Below are 16,844 nucleotides of genomic sequence, written 5' to 3'. Positions count from 1 at the left end.
TTGTGGAACCTGCCTCCACCACATTTCCAGGCAGTATGTTCCAGACCTGAACCATTCGTGGTGGGAAGAAAATTTCATTTATTTCTTTTGCAAATTACTTTAAACCTCTTAATGGTCTTGAGTGGCAACAATTTCTCCCTACTTACTATCCAAACTCCTTAACTTCCAACAGATCTCCTCTCAGCCGCCTTCTCTCCAAGGAGAAGAGTCTCAACTTCTCCAATGCATCCCGATAACTAAAGTTTCTGATCCCTGCAGGTGATGCCCAGAACTGTACGCAATATTCCTGTTGAGGCCTAACAGGCGTCTTATACAAGTTCAACATCACCTCTTGCCCTTGTACTGTACACCCATATTTAAAATGCTGAGGACATTGTCAGCTTTATTAACTGCTCTCTCTGTCCTGTATGCTTATACCCATGTCCCTCTGTTCCTGTTCACCTTTTAGATTTGTACACCTTATTTTCTATTACCTTAATGTGTTCTTTAATACCAAAATACATCACCTCTGCATTGAACTTCACCTGCTACCTATCTGCCCTCCCTACAAATTTATTTATGTCCTTTTGAAGATCTCAGAATGGATGCATCAGCCTTGCACGGGTTACAATATAAACTCATGAACAATAATACCACGTTAAATGTTTTTTCAAAAAAAAATGCACAATTTGTACTCATGTTAAGTGGCAATGTTAAGAGGTCCTTTTATCATGTTGAAAACAATTCAAGAGATATAGAGAACCTATTTGCTCTTGGGCAAATGGAACTCTGGAACAAGAGGGCATAATCCTAAAGTGAGGGCTCAGTGCTTTTTGCAGAGAAGCGTACGAAGCATTTCTTCAAACAGTGTAATGAATCTGAAACTCTCTCTGCCAAAAGTCTGTGGATGGCTGGGAGCAATTGAAATTTTCAATACAATGACATTAATAGAAATTTGTTGTGTAAAGCTATCAAGGAACATGCAGGAAAGCGTAGATGGAGTCGGGTTACAGATTGGCAATGATCTATTTCACCCAGTACACTCATCACTTGCAACATGTGAAGAATCGGCCACAGGCATGTGGTAAACTGATTTTTTTTTTGGTCAGGTGAGTGTTTCAAATTGGATGGACATTAGGACCCTGCAGCAATCTGTTTGAATAACGATGTGATTCTAGATGCCAACACAACCTACAACCATGACCACATCAAAGTTAAGGAGAACATTCTACAGAAGAAATGAAATCAAAACCCTGTTGCTTACATTCATGAATGTATGTGGCATTTCACTTACCTTGAAGGAAGTGGAAGTGTTAAAATATTTAGTTGCTGCACCACAACTACTACTAAGAATATTCTTTGACAGAAGTGCTACCACTATTCAGTGCACTATAGTTCACTTAGTTCTACCCTCAATTCCATTTCATCATGTTACAAGATTCACCCACTCCTTTCCTTATCTTTTGTACCATGCAACAATTTCCAAAAATATCTTCATGGGATATGTGCATTGCTGTCAAAGCCAGAATCTGTTGCCATAACCTACTTGCCCTGGAGATGTTTGTGGTGAGATGCCATAGTTGAACTGCTGCAATTCGTCTGGTGCAACTACACCCACAGTGTTGTCTGGAAAGAAGTTCCAGGGTTTTGACCCAGCAATGATGAAGGAATGGCAATGAGTACAATGGTTTGTTTCTTGCAATGGAACTTGCATATGGTGCCATTGTCCTTTCAGGTGGGACAGTTTGTGGGTTTCCAAGCTGCTGTTGAAGAAGTTGTTGCAATGCATCCTGCATTTAGTATGCTGTATGCTGACTTGATTGCCACAAGTTTAGCAAGCATTGAAATTTTATTAGGCAACAATTAGATTTGTTGATTTTAATTGAGAGACTGAATAGTCAACTCCCGTTCTTATGAGTATTGATGAACCAGAATTTTTTAAACAAAAACAGCACCAAATCTGATTATGATGTAGATTTTCCAAACTCGCAGTCTTGGTGCTAATGGAAGGCATACCCCACAAGGAACGCATTGTGCCCCATTCTTACAAAGCACATCAGTAGAAGTGTTAACTGACAAAGTCTGTACAACTGTCCAATAAACAATTAACATTGCCATGTCCAAAGCACATTTGTAATGTTACGCAGTTTACCTAATTCTACTTAATCAGCTGGAGTACCATGTACAATTCTGGGTACCATGGTATAGGATAGGCTCCAGATGGATGGGGACTTTAGCTGTGTTGTCAAACTTGAGGAACTGGGATTGTTCCTCCTAAAGGAGAAAAATTGAGTGAAACAATTAATGGAGGAGTTTCAATTCATAAGAGTAAGAAAGAAGAACTTTCTACTGGTGATCAAAGGACAGGTGGGAGATGAAAGTAATTTTATTTCACACAGTGCGTTCTTGAAACCTGGAGTGCACTGCCTGAAAAGATGACAAAACAGATTTAATAAAATGATCCAAAAGATAACGGAAGAAATACTTGAAAAAGAATTAACTTGGAGTGTTACAGCAAGACTCAGTAAGTGGAACGAGCTGGATAGCCAGCACAAGTACCAAAGGCTGCATACAATTTCATGAAAATTTTGTCTATGCTGAAAATTGGGTTGGGTCTGCTCAAATCAAGGTGAGATGGAACCTTTGCAACCAGATGAGCAAGGAAACTGGATTTGAACTAGCTCAAAATTCAAACGTCAATGTCTAGTCCATTGTACATTTCTTCTGAACAAATGCACTACTGCCTGCACAGCAGATCTCTGGTCTAGATCTCCCATAGAGTTCCTGATACACAGAGGAGCAGGCCATGTGATGTTGGTGGGAGGGGCAATTCAATGTTTCTTTTGGTGAAGGGAGAAAGGAAAAGAAGCAAGATAGAGAATCACTGCTATGGTATGTCTAACTAAAGGGAGTCTGCGCCTTACCTTGGGGTCAGTTTATTGGTACCATCCACCATTAGTGTGGGAACTAACAGGGCACACTTGGTGCAGCATGATCGTGGAATGTCATTTCGTCTAAATAGAAGTTGTTTATTGCATGTTAGCAACTAGTTATGGGATACATTGATAGGATAAACATTTATTAGGGAGACTTTGGAGAAGCTCTGGAGATAAGTTCTTACTCCTCTGGGATCCTAATCAGTTCTGTCCACAAGTACATGTGACATCTCTCAGTGGGTGGTGCTTATGGTACTTCTCAGAATTAACCCCCATTTTCCTTTCCAGACACAAACAACTGAGGAGTTGTCCTCCCTTCTCACTTCCTGATTTACCATTTGAAAAGTTATGCTGGCAATGATTCTACTGGTAACAAGATTTACACTGGTGTCACTGCCGTTGCTGCCAATCTTCCACACCATCAATCAGGCTGTTTTTCACTTTAAACAATTTTATCATTTACAAGTTCATCCAGATTTTCAGTCAGTTGATATTCAATGTGTTAATTATCTCCCTATTTCAAATTGTTTCCTGTATCTATCCTCTTTTATACTTTCTGCACTCTTAGCTCTGAATGTCCTAAAGTAAAGAATGCAATATCAATTACATGAAGCATCTCAAGCACTGCAATTAGATCGCCCCTTAATACACAAGTGGATACGGATTTTGCCTACCCGTTCTCATAAATTCACGTTAGCTCAAATTAGTTAATGATTGAGTGATTCCTCACAGCCTTAGCCAGTCAGCCAGTATCTACCTTGATACATAGCGAGGTGACCAGAATTGTATGCAGTATTCCAAATGTGGCCTTACCACTGTTTTCTACAGCCGTAACAGGTTGTCCCAACTCCTGTCCTCAATGCTGTGACCAATGAAGACAAGCATACCAAATGCCACCTTCAACACTGTGTCTATTTGTGAAACCACTTTAAAGGAACTATGTACCTGTACCTTTAGGTCTCTCTGTTTGAACACACTCCCCAGGGCCCTACCATTAACTGTGTAAATCCTGTCCTTGTCAGTCTTACCAAAATGCACTTATCTAAACTAAACTCCATCTGCCACTCCTCGGCCCACTGGTGCAGTTGATCAAGATCTCGTTGTAACCTTAGAAAACCTTCCTCATTATCCGCTATACCACCAATTTTGGTGTCATCTGCAAACTTACTAACCATGTCTACTATATTATCATCCAAACTGTTTATATTAATGATGAACAACAGTGGGCATAGTACATATCCTCATGGCACACTGCTGGTCGCAAGCCTCCAGTCTGGCCACACCTCTCTACCATCACCCTTTGTCTCCAACCATCAAGCCAATTTATTACCAAATTGGCTGGCTCTCCCTGAATCCCATGTGATTTAAACTTACTTACCAGTCTAATGTGTGAAACCTTGTTAAAGGCCTTGCTAAAGTCAATGTAGACGATGTCTGCCACTGTGCGTTCATCTAACTTCTTGGTCACCTCTTCAAAAAACTCAATCAAGTTTGAGTCAACATTTCTCATCCACAAAGCCATGCTGACTATCCAAAATCACTCCTTGCTTTTTTTAAATGCATGTAGATCCTGTCTCTTAGAATCCCCTCCAACAACTTCCCCACCACTGACGTTAGGCTCACCAGTCTGTAGTTCTCCTCACAGTCTTTTTTAAATAATGGCACCACATTAGCCAGCCTCCCGTCTTCTGGCACCTCACCCATGACTGTCAATGATACAAATATCTCTGCTAGGGGCCCTGCAATTTCTGCCCTAGCTTCCCACAATGTCCTGGGGTACACTTGATCAGGTCCCAGGGATTTATCTACCTTTATGTGTTTTAAGACCTCGAGCATCTTCCCTTCTGTAATGTGGACTCTTTCCAAGACATCACTATTTCTTTCCCTGAGTTCCCTAGCTTCTCAACAGTAAACACTGATTTGAAATATTAGTTTTGGATCTTACCCATCTCCTGTGGTTCTACACACAGACAGCCTCGTTGATCTTTCAGGGGCCCTATTCTCTCCCTCGTTACTCTTTTGCCCTTAATATACTTGTAGAATCCCTTTGGATTCTCCTTAACCTTATCTGCCAGAGCTAACTCATAATCCCCTTTTTTCCCCTCTTAAGTGTACACCTACACCTCAAGGGATTCACTGGATCCCAGTTGTCTATATCTGACATATCCTTCTTTTGCTTGACCAGAGCCTCATTACATCTTGAGTCATCCAACAGAGGATCTCTCCTGCCTTCAACAGATCAACAACATAAATTACAGCCACAGGTCCATATAATTTGTCCCATGTGCAAATCATGTTGCTTTACCATGAGTGGGCTTACAGCACGGTGTTTAATTTGTTTTGTTAGTGATTACATCATGAATCATCTAACACACCTAGATCTCTTTCAGCTTCCTCCTTGAATAGTTTTATCTTGACCATGATGTATAATCGCTCCCTTTGACACAAATTCCCTTGTGCAAGAATAAAAACGAAATCCAACAATGTGATAAAACAATGCTAAAATACATTGTACACTCATAATTAGATCCTGCTGCATTCTAGACACCTTTTCGGCATTACGTGGGTTAGACGCTTTCGAATAGTTTCTTTAAAGTATATTCCAGTAAAATATACTTCCATCTCTAGACGACACTAGATAAGCTGCAGGCTTCAATGGATCTGCAAACACCCCTGAGCCAATTATGACTTTATTACATGTGTCCTGCACGTGCATTTCTATCCACATCACAGCAGAAGCTTTCAATTATTAGGTGCTTGCAATTTTTCTCTTAAAACTCCTCCCATTTTCCTCAATTCACTGATATAAAAACAAATCTATGGCTGATGCTTGACAGGTCAGGATGCATTGAGAGACACAAGGACATGAGAAATAAGAGCTGAAGTAGGCCATTCGAGCCTGCTCCACATCCTATCCACCATCATGTCTGATCTTCCACATGTACATCAGCTTCCTACCCATTCCCCACTATCCCTTTAACTCCTCTGGTACCCAAACATCTAATGCACTCTTTCTTGCATATATTCAATGATAGAGCTCCAGAGTGTTCTGGTGAGGAAAACGCCAAAGTTTCACGAACATTCGACTGAAGAAATTTCTCCACTCCTGAGTCCAAAATGGCAGATTCCTTATTCTGAAACCATGTCCCATCTTCTAGCCTACTCGGTCATTGGAAATATTGTCCCTTGCCAAGTCCCTGTCAGCCATTCTGACAATACAACAATCTAAAAGGTTAACTCTGTTTCTCCCTTCAAGCTACTTCCTGACCTGCTGAGTACTTCTAGCATTTTCTGCTTGCATTTCCCAATTCGCATTTGCCTGACTCACACTTGTAGTGAGTCATGCGTTTCCAGCTGTTCTGAAGCAGAACATGAAAGAGACAGCCAAACATTTAAAAAGAATCCTGTATGCATGGTATCACATCCCCCCCTTACCTCTACAAATATGAAGCATGGAATAATGGAGTAACTCCTCTGAATATTGCTCACTTCTGTAGCCATTCTGATTCATCAGATCACACTTGGGAGAGAGATGAGTTTGAGTATTTCACACCTGCAAATCAATAATGACATTTTAACTACAGTTTTAAACTGAATTAGTGCTCACTCAAACTAGAGAGATACACTTTAGCAATGGAGAAATTATTCCTCCAGCTTTCATATTGCACCTACTAACATTATCTCCAGCACAGAAACAGGCCATTCAGCCTAACTAACCCAGTCCAATATTTATGCTCCATATTTGGATGGCTCAGTGGTTAGCACTGCTGCTTCACAGCACCAGGGACCCAGGTTCAACTCTACCCTTGGATGACTATCTGTGTGAAGTTTGTACATTCTCTTTGTATCTGCATGGGTTTTCTCCAGGTGTTCTCTTTTCCTCCCACAGCCCAAAGATGTGCAGGTTAGGTGGTTTGGCCATGCTAAATTGCCCATAGTGGGCAGGATAGGTTGATAAGCTGTGGGAAACGCAGAGCTGGGGGGGTCTGGGTAGGATGCTCTTTGGAGGGTCAGTGTGGACTTGATGGGTTGAAAGGCCTGCTTCCACACCGTATTCTATTCTTCTATAAGAATCTCCTACCTCCAGCATCTCAGCTGTGGCTCACGTGTTAGGACTTAGCACAAAAATCAAGGCTTGCACATCATCACCAAGGAGTTGCTGCACTGTCAGCAATGCTGACTTTCAAGTGAGATTTTAAACTAAGGTTCCTTCCACCCTCTCAGGTGAATGTAAAGGATCCAACCACACTGTTTTGAAAAAAGGGTAGGAAAATTACTCCAGTCCCCTGGCCAAAATTTATTGCTCAATCAACAGCAAAAAAGCAGTAAAACAAATTATTTATTCATGATCACATTGCTGTTTATCAGACCTGGCTACATGCAAATTGGTTGTCATGTATGCTAAATTGTGACAGTAGCAACACATTAAAAATATCTCATTTGAAGTACTTTGGACACTCCTGTGTTCATTAAGTACACAATAGTAATACAAGTATTATTTCATTCTATTGATAGATTCCTTACTCAATGGGTTGACCTCACTTCTCTGTTATAAATGCATTACATTAGTCTTGTGATAATATGCAGTCTTCTCAATAAAGATAACATTGAAAGATAAACTGATCAATCTTTAATATAATTTAAAAAAAATTTAAAAATGGCCATACATTGAGTCTTGGTATTTCTGTCTTTGTATGTTAGTTATTTTAAACTCTTACAGGAACAATAAAGGAACACTCATTTCTGCATACTCCTTGGGTTGAAGTGAAATTGTCATGGCTTGCAGAAATTCTATGATATCCTAATTTTCAATCTATTCACTGCATTTGGAAAAAGGACATAGTTGAACATTGAGCTGCATTCTTGTACATCATTTAGATGTTATCATAAAGTGGGTGGGTATGATTGCTCCTTTAATGACAAGCAAGCTATTGCCTGTTCTGTTTCCCATAATTAACAACTCAGGAAAGCACATGGACAGCTACCGCATGGTTACAAACCACGTGTTCCTTCCTTTTCATTAGCAATGCATTTCTTACAAAGGAAACTGAGCATTCTCTCATTTCTTTTTTTTGAAAATACAAATTACCCCTAATTATGTTGATCCATTTTCATCTGTAGGCTAAATTTGGCTAAACACTAGACATGATTGGAGATCACTAATTTGTCTATTTTATTCTTGGCTCTGTTTACCTTGGGAATTGGCAAAATAAGGAATGCCCATCTTTTAAAAGACCTTGTTAACATTTTGCTCCTATTCATCGACACACATATGACAACTGTTGACAATAATCTCAAACAAAATCCCAATGAAGTATAAGCAATGGGAGCAGAGCTTTTTAAAAAAAACACATGGAATTTCTGAAGTTAATTTAAAGCAAACTTAAGGCCACAGTGATTAAAATGCTACAGCAATCCACAAAATGACTAACTTTTTCACAGTTCATATTATTCCCTCACGCTAATGTTGGATTTAAAGCTACCACGTCCAATACACCAGGAACACGTTGCATTTGAACAGTAAATTCCTGTATTTAATTATAGACACATACTTAGTGCAAATTTATTTTAAAAAAGACATTTATTGCCTGCTTGCCTCTTTGAGCAGATGAGTATGTTTGAATAAAGTCAGTAGTAAATACGACTGGCTCAACTTGTACATAGACAAACCTGAATAAATACATCCAATGGTTTAGCAACATTGTTTAAGTTTATTTTTTGAAAATTTCTCATCAATTAATTTTCTTTTGAGCAATGCCTTCCAACCCATAATGTTCAATTCGAACATGTCAGCTAATTCATCGTCCAACTGAAATCACACATTTTGGCATCACTCAAAGTAAAGTGGTCCGTGCAGAGGCAGGTACACGTTTTCTTAAATCCCTTTTATAAGAAAAAGAAAAGAAAATATAGGTCAACTATAGTCACGCATGTAATTCCCCTACCATTGCTGATTTAAAGGGGCCTGAATCACCACGTTATAATGTGAATAGATCGCTGAGGGATGGTTCTCCAGTAACTGTGGGCGTGCAGATAAAATCCAGGCTTTGCACAGGATTCACGCTACACAGATCTAATACAGCCTTGTCAGTTCTCTTTAACTGAGAGGACATAGTGAGGACATCCCAGAACACACGATTATTTCTATACAAGTGGAGAGGAGATCTCTTTGTGAGAACAAACTGCCGCCCACTACCCAAAGACTGTTCTCCATTAGATTGTAAGTGCAATGTAGTCTCACACACAAAAAAAATACTGACTGTAACCTTCAGATTCATTTCAGGCAAAAACAAAAGTCAGGGGGAAAGTTTATATATAATTTAAAGGGGAAGGTCCTTAACTGATCCCCTGTTGAGACGGGGGGAAACGTTGTCTCTCATCGCTTTGATAACAGCAGCAGGTTTTACAAAAATGGTCCCAATTAAACAATGCAACGTCCAGGGACCTTGAGAGAGCTCAATGTGAAAACACACCAAAACCGTACAGAAACTGCAAAATAATAAGGTTGCTAATTTAACCCAGGAAAACAAATGTCCTTTGTCCACACTAATATTAAATCAACTGTTGTAAGGCAGGACAAAATGCACAATCTACCGTCACTGCCTAGAACAATAGGTGACAATCCTTGTTAAAAATAGTGAATCTGCTGATCCTACAATGTTGGATTATTCAGCACAAAACGAAACAAAGACTTTATCAAGCATATGAGGTTTGAACAAGGAAGAATTGCTGCTATTGAGTGGTGCTGAGTAAATGTGGCTCAGCTGTAAGAATGTCTGATCCCTACAAACAAAAGGAGCGACAGACGGAGAGAGAGGAAACGAGCTGGATCTTACTCCTTACCTGTGCTGTTGCCACTCGTCGACCAGCCCTGTTGTGCCAAGCTTCTGGCTCACCGAACGCACCATCAGGGCAAACACCAGGAGCTGCCCCAGCGAGCGGGGTGAGAGCTTCCTTCACAGCTGCTCCCTGCAGCAGCAGCTCATCTTCACTCCTCGCCGATTACCCGGACACAGCGGCACCATCCCACAGAACTGCCCCTCTGCTGCCACCCCTTGCCATTCACGTCTCATTTCCTGTTTGGAGGGGTTTTAAAAGAGGCGGGATCACTAGCGAGGCGAGTCACAGAAGTTGCTTAAAACGGGATCCGCTTTCCTATGCCCACACGTGTGCACAGCCACACGTTACAACGGATGATGTTCTCTCAAAAACATAACACATTAAATCAGGATCTCTGTCCCTCATACACACACACGGCTCCCTCACGCACACGGACTTGAGATTTTTTTTAAAAAAAGAAATCGTCGAAGCCCAACTAGCAAAACGGCCCTTGTTGATCTTATGCTAATAATTCAACTTAGGGGCTCTTTTGATATCTCGACCCCTGGGCCAGAATGTCTAGGTTCGTGTCCCATCTGCCTGGAGGTGTGACCAACAGCTTTTTGTGAGCTCGGAAGTTGACCTTTTCTTCTTAGGAACATATGGAGGCCATTCAGCTCCTGGAGCCTGTTCCACCGTTCAATTAGACCAGACTGACGATATACTAACCCCACTGACACACCTCCATTCTACAACCCTTAAGACACCACCTTTGAGCGGGCCAGAATCCAGAAAGTGTGAACAAGTCTCTAGGTGTTCAGTCATCCTTCCTATGGTGCTCATTTTCCCCCTTATAATGTCCTTGTGAAGCAGCCTGAGTTTTTTTTATTTTTTATTACCTCAAATGAGCTACAGATATATAAGTTGTTGCAGTGTGTAACCCTCATCAAACTGAACACTGAAAAAATGACACTGCCAAAATAATGGCCGAGAGTTTGATCAGGCTCATCTCTTGAGAGCACCACGATTGAATATTTCTCCTTACCCTTCAGTAACTATTACTTTTATGCCAAAAGTTGCTGGAAGTATGAGCTGATGGTGACACAATGAGGGGAATGTGGGAAGTATGACCTTCTGAATGTCTGGTCCAATACCTCCTTAATTTAATTGAGGAACAGAAGGAAGTCTATAGCCCCCTGAGCTCATTTCAACATTCAATGAGACCATGGCTGTTCTGTGACTAAGCTCCATATGCCCACTTTCATCCCTGTCTCTTAGTCTGTTTGTCAATCTCTGCTTCAATTTTAAATTTGGCAACTGATCTAGCATCAATTGCCATATTATAGATTACAGTTCTAAAATTCTGCCAGTCTTTGAAGAATTGCTTCCTAGTTCCAATGTCTGGTTCTAATTTTTTGGTTATGCTCTCGAATCCTAGACTCGTCAATTTAAAAATAGAAAACGCAACAAAGGAAATGGCAGAAAAGGAAATAAAATAAGTCTGATTAAAATTGGGCACAAAAAGAAAGGTATAGGATGAATTACACAAGGCAGAGGTGACAAAATACAAAAATAATTTCAGTATTGTTTTAATAATGCAAGATTACAAATTCATAGTTATGGTTGTTCCCTTTCTGGGTCTCCAAGCTTTCAAGACATTCAGGACCATAAATCATGGAATTGCCTGGACCCTTGTACTGTGAAATACAAGCCCTAAATGGCTGTGGTGGAATTCATTTTTACTTATTAGACAGATGCAGCAATTTATTGAAATACACATGGTGGGTGATGATGAGCTCTGTTTTACATGGGATTATAATACATGGACAGCACAGAAACAGACCAATGAGCCCACTAGTTCATATCAGTCTCTATGCTTCACTCAAGCCTCTTATCTTTCCTCTTCTAATTTCACCAGTATAACCCTTGATTCCTTCTCCCTTATCTGGTTTTTGTGAGGTTAATCATGGAGTACCACAAACTAACCAGCAACTCGTGGTGATTCACAATGTCACTCCCTTGCTCTAAGTTGTGGAATAATCATGAACACCATGAACTTGTCAATAATTTTCTATCAATTCTTGGGCCATTGCCTTGTGTTTCATTTTTATAGATGTTGATCCATCTGCCATGTATTGTCAATACCTCCTGTCCTTACCTCAGATATCCACCGCATGGAAATGTTCTTCTTGTTTAATGACATTGTTTTCTCCCCAAATGATGTGGCTTGCAGAGAGCGAGTTTCCCTCAGTGCTTTAAGGAAGAGGAAGTGTGGGCATCTACAACTCCAGGAGTTTGTGAACCTCCATCTACTGGTGGAGGTGTGCAGTTGCAGGAGGGATTCACTGGGTATCTCCAAGGAAGAGGTCACCTTGGTATGCCATGATGGTGGTGCCAAAGTAAAGAGCTGGTGCCACATAGCTTTTGAAATGTGGCTCTGGTCAAGGGTCCTTGCAGCTAAACGCATAGAGTCATGAACTAATTAATTTGTTTGCCAGATAATAAGAATCCCAACATTTCCTGGGCTTTAAGGCTGAGGTTAAAAATGGAAATTGAGAAATATGACCATTGGAATAGGAGGGTTGAGGGTCTGCCATTGGCAGCAATATAAGTTAAAATATCGGGAAAGAATAGGCCAGATCTCAAAAGGACTGGTTAGACAGGAAGCATCAGAACCTAAATAGAGAGAGAAATGACATTGTGGTACAGAACTCTTGAGAAAATGAGAGATGCCTATGGCTTCTTGTGAAATGAAATGCCAAACATTAAAAAAAATTAATACCTTGCGGTTGTGCTCCATGATACCTTTGCCCACCACACAACTAATTTTTTTTCATGGGAAGAACTTAATAGCTAGTTTGGCAAGCAAACGTAATCTCCTATGGGGCCAATCCTGTTATTTACAGTTAGGCTTAGGTATGGTCATTTTAGTTTATTTTTCTAACTTAGCAACTACCATAAGTATGAGAGCAGTCATTTTAAAGTATAGATTATAACTCCTGTTATACACACACACAAACACACACTCACACACACAGTATTATCTTTGCGTATCTCCAAGGTGTAAAGCAATCACTGAAACAGATTGTCTGAGTGAAAATTGGTTGCCATATTTCCTTCATTTAAAACTGACTTCATTTCAGAAGATCTGCCTCAAGCTATATAACCAATTGTCTCTCTATAATGGAGAGTGATAACCAAGATACTTCACACACTGAAGAAATAGCTTCCTTCCCTTGTTTACTTTCATTGTAAAGTGCACTGCAATATGTTGAAGTCAGAACACTGCTATCAAATACAAGTCTGTCTTTTCTTTAAATACATGGTCTTCCAATTGATTTCTTTAGTAAACAGAACGCTTCCAGTTCATTACTAGGCTCCTCCAATGTATCACAGCAGGGAAGATGATAGTGAAGTTGTGAAAATAAAAATTGTCTCAATCTGCTAGATTTGAAACCCTTCCATGCAAAATTTTGTTTTGGCAAATGCAGAACTAGGAATAATAGCACAAAAATGAAGGTGTAATTTCAGGCAAGTAAGAATACTTCAGAACGTTGCCACTAAAATGACAGTGTAACTTCAAAATTAAGAAAATGTACTTTTCAACAGAATTAGTCAAAGGCATGAGAGCAACGTTGCACTGTCAAAGGCTGGGAATTATAACAGTGTATGTCAATTTACACTATATTTCTTGCCATTATAATTCATTGGGGGACATCAAATTCCGTTAGTGGCCTTTTAGAGTATGATCGAGGGTCTCAAAAATGCATTACCAATTATATATCTAATATCATAAATATTACATGCTTGTAAAATGAAATGAGTGCAGTGCACAGAGGATTGGTTGAATTAGCTGTTAACCTATGTTACCACAGTTAACAGCTAGCCAAGATTGATTGGAAGGAAGTCTCCTGCCTTTGAAAGCTGAGAGTCCGGAAGAAAAAGAGTTGGGGTCGGTGAGGAGGGCAGTGGGAATGGGATGGGGGTGTTACTATGAGTTGTCAATCAACTTGAAAACATAGTATTCTTTTTCTTGACTGCTATCCAGTTGAGATTAGAAAAGGATGGAATTCAGGCCGGGGTGCAATGACGAAGTGCTGCACTGTCACGGATAGTCTTGTTTAAACAACAAGACACTAATCCAGGGCCACTGCTGCTGTCTCAAGTGGAAGTAAGCAAACCCAAATTGTTGATTTTCATGTCCGCAGTTTCACCAAACCAATTCTACAGAAGTTTATTGTGTTTATCTATCAAGTCTTTATGTGAATGTCCCCCTCCCCTGACACCATGCAGCAACTTCTGACTGACCGGGCCTCTGCCAATGCTCCTGTGTGAAATCAGATGTAAGGACAATCCTAGGTCACTGATGCACGTCATATGGGTGCTGCCTAGGTCTGTCTTTTGCTTTATTTTCCTCCGAACATTATGTATTTTACACATAAAATTTGTGAACAAAAAGAAAAATTCTACAGCCTTTTAAAATCTGATTGGGGGAAGCAGTGGTCTAATGGAGATGTCACATGACTAATAATCCAAAATGGCAGGCTGATGTTTTGGGGACCATAGGTTTAAATTCTCACCAAGGAAGTTGGTGTAATTTGAATTCAATAAAACATACCTTGGGTGATAAAAAGGCTAGTCTGATAGCAACCATATAACCATTGATTGTCATTTAAAAAGAAAACATTAGGTTCACTTATATCCTTTTAATAAAGGAAATCTGTCATTCTCCTCTGGCCTACATGTGACTCCTGACCCACGGCAACATAGCTGATTCTTAATTGCACTTGGAGTTAAGGTTGGGCAATAAATGCTGGCCAAGACATCCTACGAACATATATTTTTAAATAACTACAGCAAATGCGATAGAATGCAACATTTTTTCATACCTCATCCTACTCAGAGCTTCCTCAGTGTAATTTAAATTGATAGATTTGATTTGTACAATATACAGTGTCACGCAGCCAAGGGTTTCTAACCAGTTTCCGATCTCTCAGTTCACGACAGCTGACAGGCCTTTCCTTACTGCGCCACTGTGGCAGCTGCCCCCATCTTTACATCCCTCAGCATGTTATACTGGAAAGTGCCAGTTTACAAAATGCAGTTCAGGACAACATCTGCGCTCTGGTAAACCATCAGGATTTGAACAGACCTCAAAGTGTCTTTCACTAAGTTAACGGTACTCCAGCCAGAGTTGATATTTATTTGATTGAACTCCCCACAGAGCACAGAGTCTGTGCCTTAGAGCTGCTCTGGATCAAGCTCCCAAAAGCCACTGTATTTCTGTCCAGACCCAAAATCAAATTATCTGATCAACTTATTGCCGTTAAATGAGCTACAAGGCAAATCTTGTACCTTTTTAAGATGTTTGCAAACTTGTAGGGGAGGCAGAAGCATAGTGGCAGAGGTCCAGATTTATGCTCTTAGATATGCAGTCTTTGCCACTTGCTGCCATTCCCAGTGCCTAGGTCAATGCCAGGTGATCCATCTGTTTTCATTCCTTTTTATTAGAATTCTTGCCATTATATACAAGTTTGATAGGTAGTTAAGAGTCAACCACATTGATAGGAGTCTGGAGTCACATGTAGGTAGATTTTCTTAAAGGGTACTTGTGAATTTGACAATGGTTTCAAGCTCACCATTATTTAGATTAGATTTTAGTTCCAGATTTATTCATTGAATCCAGGTTTCACAATCTGCCTTGGTGGAATTCAAACCCATGTCCCCAGATTATTAGCCCTGGGCTGCTGGATGACTAACCCAGTGATATTATTCCCGCATCATTCTCTTCCCTTACTTTCATGTGCTAGCGCACAATCATAGCAAATGCTCACAGATCAAAAACAGCATACTATAAATTGTTTACTACGTTTTGTTTAGTTTGCACTCCCAACAACTAAATTAAAGGCTGCAGCATAAAACTCACACCGAAATATGGGTCAGACAGTTGATCAAGACACTTAGCTGCATCAAACGTTTTAATCAGGTCTGTGTTGTTACAGTGACATAAATATTTTGGCAGAAGCAATGTGCAACACTGATGATATCTTTCAGTAATAAGTTAAGTACATTTTGAACATCAATTCTCTTTCGTTTCTTTCTGAGGGCTTTTAATTAGCTTGTATCAGTTTATGTAAAGTCTTGCAACATGCTTTGTGTCATTAATCTTAGTCAACCACAGGGCCACCATATTATTCCTGTAAAATTCCTGTTTTACAATTTGTATCAGAGCAATTATTTCAAAAGGAATCCTGTCACAGGACTTTTTTTTTCTTTTGCAATGCCCTGATCATATCTGAATTTAAGCAGTGGTCACAAACCTCCATCTGAAAGACATACAATCAAAAGTCCCCCAGCCGTTTCTAATCCGCTGCCTGCTGTAACTCTCATAATTTCCATTTCTTCGTGACTGATCCACACCTACCTAATTACTATCATTGCCAAAGGGCGCTGCCACATCTTAAGCTCAGCTCTCACAGATCTTAAATTACACTGGGTCATGGCCATTTATTGCAGATCCGCAGATTGAAAGTAGACCTTTGAATAAAATCTCCAACATTGCAATTATAAAATGACCCACATTCCTTTGGCTCGTTGTGACCAATGTACAAACGCTGTAAACATATTAGTTTTAATGGAAACCAGACAGTCTTTGTGCTACAGTCGCATTACACCAAGTCAATGCCAGCAGATTAGGACAATGTATACATTGCACCAACACACTTGCCAAACACAGACTCATGAGTTATGGTTTGTTTCAAAACTTACATGAGATCTGGCCAGATCCAGCATGAATCCATGAGAAGGTGCCTGTCTTGAAATGAAGACTTCTGAGACGGGCTTCTGTCAACGCAACTAGTCAATAACAACAATTTGCAACGTATTGCACCTCTAATGTAGTGAAATACGCAAACATTTTCACAGGAGCATTCTCAGACAAAATCTGACATCCAGCCACACAAGGAGATGCTTGGACTGATGACCTAAAACTTGGGCAAAATTAATTTCTCAAGGAGTGGTAGAGAGGTGGAGAGTTTTAGGGAGAGAATTCCAAAGCTTTTAGGCTTTGACAGTGGAGATGAGGATGCCAGTGGGTGGAGGGAGATTTGC

The 16,844-nt window shown here is 40.1% G+C and overlaps 1 protein-coding gene across 2 annotated transcripts in view; it reads right to left on the bottom strand.

Moving 5' to 3' along the window:
- Positions 1-9,956, bottom strand: part of plppr1 (phospholipid phosphatase related 1) — a 101,898-nt gene extending 91,942 nt beyond the window's left edge. For both annotated transcript variants that reach the window (XM_048595027.1, XM_048595026.1), the window contains exons 1-2: positions 9,759-9,956; positions 6,351-6,468 (exon numbers count right to left, since the gene is read on the bottom strand). In XM_048595027.1, coding sequence (XP_048450984.1) covers positions 6,351-6,416 — 66 coding nt within the window. In that variant the 5' untranslated portion in view covers positions 6,417-6,468; positions 9,759-9,956. The remainder of the gene's footprint in view (positions 1-6,350; positions 6,469-9,758) is intronic.
- Positions 9,957-16,844: the final 6,888 nt, after the last annotated feature.

Source organism: Rhincodon typus, chromosome 3 (assembly GCF_021869965.1).
Source record: "Rhincodon typus isolate 14 chromosome 3, sRhiTyp1.1, whole genome shotgun sequence".
Lineage (NCBI taxonomy): Eukaryota > Metazoa > Chordata > Chondrichthyes > Orectolobiformes > Rhincodontidae > Rhincodon > Rhincodon typus.
The sequence above is the reverse complement of the archived record's forward strand: the minus strand, read 5'-3'. Positions and strand labels throughout refer to the sequence as shown.